The sequence below is a fragment of the Aphidius gifuensis genome, linkage group LG3, assembly GCF_014905175.1.
Source record: "Aphidius gifuensis isolate YNYX2018 linkage group LG3, ASM1490517v1, whole genome shotgun sequence".
In the NCBI taxonomy this organism is placed as follows: Eukaryota; Metazoa; Arthropoda; class Insecta; order Hymenoptera; family Braconidae; genus Aphidius; species Aphidius gifuensis.
Window position 1 is genome coordinate 5,894,091 of NC_057790.1, and position 11,280 is coordinate 5,905,370.

The 11,280-nt window shown below is 26.3% G+C and overlaps 3 protein-coding genes across 3 annotated transcripts; all 3 read right to left on the reverse strand.

The window, feature by feature from the left end:
• Nucleotides 1–347: 347 nt before the first annotated feature.
• LOC122851694 (probable cytochrome P450 6a13) lies at nt 348–2,227 on the reverse strand. Its single transcript, XM_044151096.1, has 2 exons — nt 874–2,227; nt 348–815 (listed from the first exon to the last, which is right to left on the reverse strand). The coding sequence occupies exons 1-2, from the start codon at nt 2,198–2,200 to the stop codon at nt 649–651; spliced, it is 1,494 nt and encodes a 497-aa protein (XP_044007031.1). The 5' UTR covers nt 2,201–2,227; the 3' UTR covers nt 348–648.
• A 1,255-nt stretch (nt 2,228–3,482) lies between these two features.
• Nucleotides 3,483–6,431, reverse strand: LOC122853550 (probable cytochrome P450 6a14). Its single transcript, XM_044154051.1, has 5 exons — nt 6,418–6,431; nt 5,133–5,775; nt 4,937–5,078; nt 3,983–4,405; nt 3,483–3,900 (listed from the first exon to the last, which is right to left on the reverse strand). The coding sequence occupies exons 1-5, from the start codon at nt 6,429–6,431 to the stop codon at nt 3,737–3,739; spliced, it is 1,386 nt and encodes a 461-aa protein (XP_044009986.1). The 3' UTR covers nt 3,483–3,736.
• Nucleotides 6,432–9,182: 2,751 nt separating this feature from the next.
• Nucleotides 9,183–10,892, reverse strand: LOC122853552 (probable cytochrome P450 6a14). The gene is made up of 3 exons (XM_044154052.1): nt 9,935–10,892; nt 9,430–9,852; nt 9,183–9,346 (listed from the first exon to the last, which is right to left on the reverse strand). Exons 1-3 carry the CDS (start codon nt 10,845–10,847, stop codon nt 9,183–9,185), a joined length of 1,500 nt encoding a protein of 499 aa, XP_044009987.1. The 5' UTR covers nt 10,848–10,892.
• Between the last annotated feature and the right edge of the window lie 388 nt (nt 10,893–11,280).

Sequence of the window (11,280 nt, forward strand, 5' to 3'; positions counted from 1 at the left end):
GAACAAAATAATACTGCATCATCATTGATAATTTATTTATTTCTTGATAAAAAAAATATATATATTTTAATTAATGAAAAATTATATTAAACACGTGACACAAATGATTTTCTTGGAATGAAAATAAAGTTGTAAAATAAATTCACAAATACACAAATTAATTGATTATCAAGTTCCTTGAAATTAAATATAATTTCTTGGAATTTTTATCATATGTCCGTCACTTTATGGTTTATAAAATTGTATGATTGACACTTGAGATTAATTTAAACTGATATGATAATTTAAATATTTTTAAAGTAATAACTTTTTTATTTATTTCTTATTTGTTTTCTATTTTTGAATAATTTAATTTTATATTATTCGAGAGATTAGTATTTAATTATTTAATATTTATTTGTAAAATATTATTCGAGGTGATTTTAGATAACATGCAACCCTTTGAAACGCCTCGAAAACTCTGGATATTACTTCCCGCGTTAACATTGAGCTTTTGTGCTTGCATACTGTCGTCAGGGTAACGAATTTTTTTTTTATTATTCTATTTTTGCGCAAGTGCAAATAAAATTTCAATAATAGTAAATAATTTTAAACTTAAAAATTTTTTTTTTAATGTCTCGTTAAATATTTTTTAATATTTTTTAAATATTATAAAACAGGTTCAAATAAAAGATGAACTCCTTCCCGAGGTGTTAAAATCACTGAACCTTTATCCATTTCAAAAGGAACGACAGTTAATTTTGATGGTTTGACGAGCCATTTCTTGATGACAGTCATAATGCCAAGTTTAATTGGATATCCCGCAAATCTAAATCCTAAAACAATATGTAAATAATTTAAAATGAAATTCAATTAACCATCAACTGTACATACCAATACAATTTTTATTTCCTTGGCCGAAAGCACAAAAAGCCATTGAATGTCTCTGTGCCTTGGCTTCATCACAAAATCTTTCCGGATCAAATTTTTCTGGATTTGGATAATAATTTGGATCATGATGAATTGAATAAACCGGAATTGTAATTTTAATTCCCTCATCAATGACCATATCAGTTCCAGGTATTTTATATGGCTTTGATGTTTCTCTAGCCAGTGTTAGCAATGGTGGATTTTTTCTCAATGTTTCCAATACAACCATATCAAGATATTTCATATTATTAATCACATCCCAAGTTAATTTTTCATCATTATTATCATTCAATATTTCATTAATTTCATGTCTAAGTTTATCTTGAATTTTTGGCTCAATTGCAAGCTCCAATAATGCAAGTGATACAGCCGTTGAAATCATATCCATACCAGCAACAAAAAGTATAAATGATTGAGCAATCATAAAACATTCATCAAATTCACTATCATCATTTTGTGATTGCAATATTAAATCAGTTAAATCATTTTTAATGATATTATTATTTTTTCTTAATTCAATAACTTCTTTCATTGAATTTATAAAAAAATTACCAATTTTTGGATTAATTAAATTAACTTTTAATAATTTAAATAATTCTGGTTGAATTTCTCGTATTAATCTTTTTAACATACCACGAAAATCTGATGCTGATACTTTTTCACAAAATTCATAAAATTCACTGTTTGAATGTGTTAGGGCATTTGTTTTAATACCAAAACAACATGAACCCATTATATCAGTTGAAAATCTTCCAGCAGCATCACGACAATCAATGACATTATTATCAATGATTTTCTTCTCGAGATATTTACCAAAATCATTTGAACATTCAATCATATTTGTAAGCATGTTTTTTAATTTACCTGATGTAAAAGTTGGTGATAATTTAGCACGTACTGCTTTCCATCTTGGACCATCAATATTAAATAAATGCGCTGTTAGAGGATCAGTCATTTCATTCAACACAATACCACGTCCATAAAATGTATCAAAATCTTTGATTAATATTGTTTTTATTAAATCAAGATCATTGATTATTAGTTGGGGTTGATGGCCCTTGTAAACTCCAACGTATGGTAAATTTTTCCATTTTTTATATATTTTATCTACAGTCTCACCGACTGTTAATTTTTTAAAAAATATTTCAATGTAATTACCAAATAATGGCAATGGACGTGGACCTTTAATTCCACGATTTTTCCAATAATTTAATTTCCATTTTATGTAAATGTAGATTGCAATAATTGCTAGTAATAATGATGTTAAAAATTTTTGTTGATCCAAGTCCATGGTAGCGGAGACAATGTACTTGTTACTTGGTTCCCTGAGAAGACTAGATTTAAGACTTAAAAGTGCGCATTTAAATTAATTTAGAACAATGCCATCTGTTTGTTTTTATTTTAGACAAAAAAAATAATTTCTTCAATAACACAATACAGTTTGTTTGACGTATTATATGCGGAAAACTGTTATTATAATAATATTTTTTTATTTTTCATTCATACAAATAATATTTTTTATTTATACAAATAATATTTTTTATAAAATGATTCGTTATTTGGTGCTAATAATTATCAGTTTCAAAATTATTATTATCATCTTGAATATTTGCATTTCTTGCATCATAAATATCTAATATATTGTTTTGAATAATTAGCTCTTAAATTATGACTATACTTAATAGTGATTAGTGCTCTTCCATTAGCTACACTAGTTCCACTAGCTCCAATAATATCATTTTCATTTCCAGCCAAATTATTATTTGTATAATTTTGATAAACACAAGGTTGAAAATAATTATTTGGTGTTGTCATAAGACGATCACAATTTGTATCATCAATATTTAATAAATTTTGTGAATAAATATATTATATTTTGATAATAATAATTAATTATTAACATTACCATTGTTATTATTATTATTGCTATTATTCATTTGTCCAGATGAATAATTATTATATATTTCATTACGATTAAAATTTATTTGATTATTTATTAGTATTATTGGGAAAACAATTCTTTCAATCTTGATTATTTAATCTATAATTGTAACTATTATTATTATTTAATATTATTAGTATCAATTGGATCAATTAAACAAGTGTATGAACTTTTTAATTCATCATTAACAGTAAAATAAACAAAAAAAACCAATATGTAAATAGTTATGCAAATGACTAACAGATGGCCAAAAAAAAAGCATTCTCACATGTGGTGATGTCGCTAATCGTTTCTATATAATGAAGAAATAAATTTGTATCGTCACTAAGAGAGATGAGTGACTACACACCCTTCGCACTTACCGTGGCTACGGCTTTCCTTCGGGATTGGGTGCGTTGTACTTTAATAGTTTAATTGGTTTTGGATTGTAACTAACTGTTACTTTCCGTAGTATGAGGATGTGAGTATTCGGTCTTCTCTACCTGTTGTGTCACGGCCTTTCACGGTTGGACCAGGTACACTCGATAAGTCTCTCATATTTTTGCATTTTTATTTTCTATTAATAGAATTTTTTTTTTCTATTTGTCTATTGAAATTTGAAATTACAATTTACAATTATGCGGCTACCATATGTTTTCAACACCAACTTTATTTTTGTTTCACTATATTTAAAAGAGAAAAAGAGTTACAAATAGACACTTATAAATAAATAAGCCTAATATCTAATAACAACATTTATCAATAAATATATATGTATATAATTTAAAATTTGAAAAAAAAGAGATAAATAAAATAACTATTAAAACATATATGAAAAATTTATATTTATATTTGTTTATTTAGTTACATTTTATAATGTACTAGTAATATTATTTTATTCTTAGATTAAATTGGTTCAAAGACAAGATGAATACCATTTTTTGGAGATAAAAAAAATGAGCCTTTATCAATTTCATATGGTACCACTGTTGACTTTGATGGTTTGACTCTATAATTTTTTAAAACTTTAATAATACCCAGTTTAACTTGATAATGAGCAAACCGAAGTCCTAAAAGTAAAAAAATATTTCAAAATAATTAATAATACAATTTTTTTGGTTATTGAAAAAATAAAGAAATAAAAATAAATACCTATGCAATTTTTAGGACCATCCCCAAAAGCTAAAAGTGTCATAGGATGTCTCTGGGCCTTGGCACTATCAGTAAAACGTTCAGGATCAAATTTTTCTGGACTTGGATAATAGCTTGGATCATGATGAATAGCATAAACTGGTATATTAACGTTCGTTCCTTTTTCAATTGTCGTATTTGTTTCCGGTATTTTATATGATCTACAAGCTCTCCTAATGAGCGTTAAAATTGGTGGATTTTTTCTCAGGGTTTCTTGCATTACCATGTCGAGATATTTCATACTGTTAATAGTATCATAACTTAATTTTCCATCATTATTTTTCAATGTTTCAATAATTTCACTTCTTAATTTTTCCTGAACCTTTGGCTCAATAGCAAGTTCATAAAGTGACATTGAAATTGAAAGACTACTAGTCTCAAAACCTAAAAATAAAAGTATTTATAATTAATTATAGGGGCAAGCGGGGCAAAATGGAACACTTAAGGAAAAAATATAAATCGATGTATGACAATAGTATTTTCCGATTAGTTTTTCTCACTTATTAATAAAAAAAACAAATAATTTTTAAAAATTAAAAAAAAAAAATTATTATCATAAATTTATTTATTGTTGTTTAATAAAATGTGATATTAATCACAAAAATTAACTTTTTTTTATTTCTCTTCATGTATAATTACGAACAATGGCTTTTAAATTAATTTATCACCATTTTTCTCGACGAACAAAAAAAAACATATGAAAAATAATTTTCTTTGTTCTTAAAAAAAAATGCTCAAAATATTTTCAAAAAAAATTTTTTTTTTTATTGCATTTATTTTCTTCCGGCTATTTTAATAGAAGAGTGACGAAAAAATGAAAAAAAATATGAGTCAAAATATTTTTTTGGGTGTTCCATTTTGCCCCACTTTCCTCTATAAAAATGATATTTAAAAAACATAAATAATTTTACAAACCTCCAACAAAAAATACAAATGCCTGAGCCGTCATTAGACTATCAGTAAATTGAATTTCATTATTATTCTCTGTTTTCTTAATATTAATAAATAAATCAATTAAATCATTTCTAACAATATTATTATTTTTTCTAACATCAATTGTTTCATTAATTGTATCCATAAAAAATTTACTTATTTTTGAATCCATTAAGCTTATTTTTAAAGATGTAAATAACCACGGTGAAATTTCTCTTAATAAAAGTTTTGCCATCCTATTAAAATTTGATTCCAATACTTTTCTACCAACTTTACGAAATTCACTTTCATCATTTGACAATGCATTCATATTTATTCCAAATGCACAAGAACCTATGACATCAGTTGTAAATTTCGCAGCAACTTCTCGACAATCAATGACATTTGATTTTTTCAATTGATTTGATAAATATATTTCAAAATGATCAGCACATTCTACCATCAATTCAATCATGTGTTTTAATTTTCCAGCTGTAAATAATGGTGTTAGTTTAGCACGTATGAATTTCCATCTTGGTCCATCAATATTAAATAAATGTGCTGTTAGAGGATCAGTCATTTCATTCACCACAATACCACGTCCATTGAATGTATCAAAATCTTTGATTAATATTGTTTTTATTAAATCAAGATCATTGATTATTAACTGAGGGCTGTGACCTTTGTAAACTCCAACAAATGCTTCATGTTTCCATTTTGTATATATATTTTGAATCACTTGACCAGCTGTTAATTTTTTCAAAAACAATTTAGTAAAATTACCAAATATTGGCACTGGTTTTGGACCAGGTACACTAAGATTTTCCCAATAATTTAATTTTCTTGTTATGAAAAAATATATTGTCAAAATAATTGCAATAAATCCTATGATATATGTTTGTATTTGAAATTCCATTTTATCTTGTTTACTCACTATGCAAAATTTTATTTTACTCACTTGAAAGAGAATATAATAATGAGTTAAAATACCTGCTAACGTTGACAATATATAGCTTCCACCTGATGTAATATTCACAAAGATAACGTCTTGCAAAAATTAAGTATAAATTTATCAAATACATTTTAAGTACTCGGAAATAAAAAATGTGAATAATAATCTAATGAATATTTAAATACATAATTTGCATACAATATTTATTCTGTGCATATTAATTTCTGAATATATATATATTTTATTTTTACACATTAATTAAGATAGTTAAAATTGTATAAAACTCAAATTATTAATTACAAGGAACGCGCGTAAGATGAACACCTTCTTTCATATAGAAATAGAACAAGTGATATATCCTTTGAAATCATATCCATAGTAGCAACAAAAAGGATAATGATTGAGCAATCATATAAAACATTCATCAAATTCACTATCATCATTTTGCGATTGCAATATTCAATCATTACCATTGTTATTTGTAGTATTATTATTGCTGTTATTCATTTGTCCAGATGAATATTTATTATACATCTCATTAGTCATTACGATTAATATTTATTTGATTATTATTTTCAGCAGCATCATTCATTTTTGGTGTAGTATTATTGGGTTATTGCTACTCTCCCGTAGTTAAGAAGACCATCCAGAGTCTTCTAAGGCTTCTATAGTCTTCTAAACTCTATGGTCTTCTCTGCCTGTTGAGTCATATGATCTTTCACGGTCTGACTAGGTACGCTATAACGTCTCTCATATTTTTGCGTTTTTATTTTCTATTATTACAATTTTTTTTTCATCTATTTCTAATTTCAAGATTTGTCTATTAAAATCAGTTTGAATTAATCAAACTTTCAGCACCAACTTCATTTTTGTTACGCTATATTTAAAAGAGAAAGAGAAAGACAATTATAAATAAATAGATAATGTAAATAAACAAGCCTACAATCTAATGACAACATTTATCAATAAATATATATATATATATTAGGGTGGTCCTTAAAAAGGCTATGGTGGAATTTGATCACTCTCACCCCCTCATTTGGTTAGAAATATATTAAAAAAAATTCTCTCAAATTTTCAGAATTTTTACTCAACATTAACCCGTGCCGCAAAAGCTTTTTCTATTTTCGATTTCGGGATTTTTAGCAAGATTACGATATTCATAGAGACAAGATTTTATGAATAATATTAGAACGTCATTGCAAGCAAAAAATATTGGTCGCAACAGAACTTCGATATCTCGAATACTTTTCGAGGTATCGAAGAAACATGATATTGAATTTTTCTTTTCGTCATTTTTTTAGTAGATAAATAGTTTGGTAAAGAAAAAAATTTTGGAATCGCTTTTACTAGTATTTTTTACGAGGAATATTGTGGTTCAAACAGAAATATCGTACCTTCAACTGTTTTCGAGATACTGAGCTTTGAAGGTAAAATATATCGAAATATATTACTAACTTTTCATTGATTTAATATTTTTAAATAATTATAAATTTAAAAGAAATCAATATTAATAATGATTCTAGTAAGATTTCTTACGGAGAAAAACAATAGTGATGATAAAAATTTAATATCTCTATCCATTTTCGAGACATCGATTATTGAAAATTAAAAATATCGATATATTTATAAGATGACGAGTTATAACTAGAAAAAACTAGATTCCAAAGTCATATTCCAACTTGGAGAAAGAAAAATGTTTTGCTTACAGCCGCTAGATCTTTTCCCAGCTATATCTTGACCTTTGCTATATCATTTATTTAGCCTTAATTATAGCTAAACATACAATATCTACATCATTTTACCCGCTACGTTCTTTTCTTTAGCTACATCTTTTCCTCATCTGGATTTTTCACTTAGCCGCTAGATCTTTTACTTAGTCTTAATTATAACCAAACACACCCTTGGTAGAAATAATCTCTCCGGATTTTCTACGTAATTGAGACTTTCGGAGATATTATTCCAGAGTTTTTCCACATTTTCTCCGGATTTTTTCAGACAAAATTTCTTTTTTATTTTTCGTAGGTAAACTCTTATTTCTAGTTTTTTATTGATTTTTCCGATTTTTTGTGTTTGTTTTTAAAGCGAAAATTCCGGAAAAAATGCGGAGATATTATAGAAATAGTCTGGAGATTACTCCATAAATATCTCCGAAAGTCTCAATTACGTAGAAAATCCGGAGAAATCATGAGAAATCCGGAGTAAATCTGGAGAGATTATTTTCACCAGGGACAAAATCTACGTTATTTTACCGGCATAATTGCTTCCTTAGCTGCATCTTTTCATCAGCTAAAGGCCGACTGGCAAGAATTTATGGTGGGCAAGCATAGCTCTTACTCACTCAATCTGGTGGGCTCTTATGAAAAGAAATGTGGAAGGGGCAGCTTCACCATCATGAACTCTTGCCAGTTGACTTTTACATTATTTCATTAAAAACGAAAGTTATATCCTTTTATTCAAGTTGTAATATAACTATGGAATCTAGTTTTTTCTAGTTACAACTCGTCATCTTATAAATATATCGATATTTTTAATTTTCAGTAATCGATGTCTCGAAAATGGATAGAGATATTAAATTTTTATCATCATTATTGTTTTTCTCCGTAATCTTACTAGAATCATTATTAATATTGATTTTTTTTAAATTTATAATTATTTAAAAATATTAAATCAATGAAAAGTTAGTAATATATTTCGATATATTTTACCTTCAAAGCTCAGTATCTCGAAAACTGTGAAAGGTACGATATTTCTGTTTGCACCACAATATTCCTCGTAAAAAATACTAGTAAAAGCGATTCCGAAATTTTTTTCTTTACTAAACTATTTATCTACTAAAAAAATGACGAAAAGAAAAATTCAATATCATGTTTCTTCGATACCTCGAAAAGTATTCGAGATATCGAAGTTCTGTTGCGACCAATATTTTTTGCTTGCAATGACGTTCTAATATTATTCATAAAATCTTGTCTCTATGAATATCGTAATCTTGCTAAAAATCCCGAAATCGAAAATAGAAAAAGCTTTTGCGGCACGGGTTAATGTTGAGTAAAAATTCTGAAAATTTGAGAGAATTTTTTTTAATATATTTCTAACCAAATGAGGGGGTGAGAGTGATCAAATTCCACCATAGCCTTTTTAAGGACCACCCTAATATATATATAATTTGAAATTAGAAAAAAAAAGAGTGATGGATAATTAATAAATTAAAGCGTATTAATATTCTTTTTAAAATACTTTTATTTGTTTATTCAGTTACATTCTATATTATACTTGCGATGTTATTAAATTCCTTAATTAAAGTGGTTCAAAGACAAGATGAATACCATTTTTTGGAGTTAAAATAAATGAGCCTTTATCAATTTCATATGGTACCACTGTTGACTTTGATGGTTTGACAATATAATTTTTTAAAATTTTAATAATCCCCAGTTTATATTGATACTTAGCAAACCGATATCCTAAAAATAAAAAATAATATTTCGAAATAATTAATAATACAATTTTTGGCTAGTGAAAAAAATAGAGAAATGAAAATGAATACCTATGCAATTTTTAGGACCATCCCCAAAAGCTAAAAATGTCATAGGATGTCTCTGGGCCTTGGCACTATCAGTAAAACGTTCAGGATCAAATTTTTCTGGACTTGGATAATAGCTTGGATCATGATGAATAGCATAAACTGGTATATTAACGTTTGTTCCTTTTTCAATTGTCGTATTTGTTTCTGGTATTTTATATGATCTACAAGCTCTCCTAATGAGCGTCGAAACTGGTGGATTTTTTCTCAGAGTTTCTTGCATTACCATGTCGAGATATTTCATACTGTTAATAACATCATAACTTAATTGTCCATCATTATTCTTCAATGTTTCAATAATCTCATTTCTTAATTTCTCCTGTACTTTTGGCTCAAAAGCAAGTTCATACAAGGAAATTGAAATTGTAGTACTACTAGCCTCAAAACCTTAAAAATAAATAAATAAATAATTTATAATTATACAAGTACAATAATTATTAATTAAATAATATAAAATAATTTTACAAACCTCCAACAAAAAATACAAATGCCTGAGCCGTCATTAGACTATCAGTAAATTTAATTTCATTATTATTCTCTGTTTTTTTAATATTAATAAATAAATCAATTAAATCATTTCTAACAATATTATTATTTTTTCTAACATCAATTGTTTCGTTAAATGTATCTATAAAAAATTTACTTGTTTTTGAATCCACTAAGCTTATGTTTAAAGAGGTAAACAACCACGGTGAAGTTTCTCTTAATAAACGTTTCATCATCTTATAAAAATCTGATTCAAATAATTTTCTACCAACTGTACGAAATTCACTTTCATCATTTGATAATGCATTCATATTTATTCCAAATGCACAAGAGCCAATGACATCAGTTGTAAATTTTGCAGCAGCTTCTTGACAATCAATGACATTTGATTTTTTCAATTGATTTGATAAATATATTTCAAAATGATCAGCACATTCTACCATTAATTCAATCATGTGTTTTAATTTTCCAGTAGTAAATATTGGTGTTAGTTTAGCACGTATAAATTTCCATCTTGGTCCATCAATATTAAATAAATTTGCTGTTAGAGGATCAGTCATTTCATTCACCACAATACCACGTCCATTAAATGTATCAAAATCTTTGATTAATATTGTTTTTATCAAATCAAGATCATTGATTATTAACTGAGGGCTGTGACCTTTGTAAACTCCAACAAATGCTTCATGTTTCCATTTTGTATATATATTTTGAATCACTTGACCAACTGTTAATTTTTTCAAAAACAATTTAGTAAAATTACCAAAAATTGGCACTGGTTTTGGACCAGGTACATCAAGATTTTTCCAGTAATTTAATTTTTTTGTTACCAAATAAAATGTTGTCAAAATAATTAGAATAAGTCCTATGATATATGTTTGTATTTGAAATTCCATTTTATCTTGCGTTTACACACTATGCAAAATTTTATTGTCGCCTACTCACTTAAAAGAGAATATAACAATTAGTTAAAATTACTGCAACGATGAAAATATATAATACGTAGCTTATACCTGATGCAATATGACTTGCAATGATAATCAATTATACATTGATAAATGATAAGTAATTATCAATATTCGCAAAGTTAAACTTAACTTTTTATTCAACACGTTTTGCAAAAATTAAGCATAAATTTATCAAGTACATTTTAAGTGCTAACTCGAAAATAAATAATTCTAATAATAATTTAATGAATATACCTATTCAAAGACATAATTTACATACAATATTTATTCTGTGCATTTTCTGAATATTTATATATTTTATTTTACACATTAATTCAGCCAGTCAAAATTGTATAAAACTAAAATTATTAATTGCAAAGAA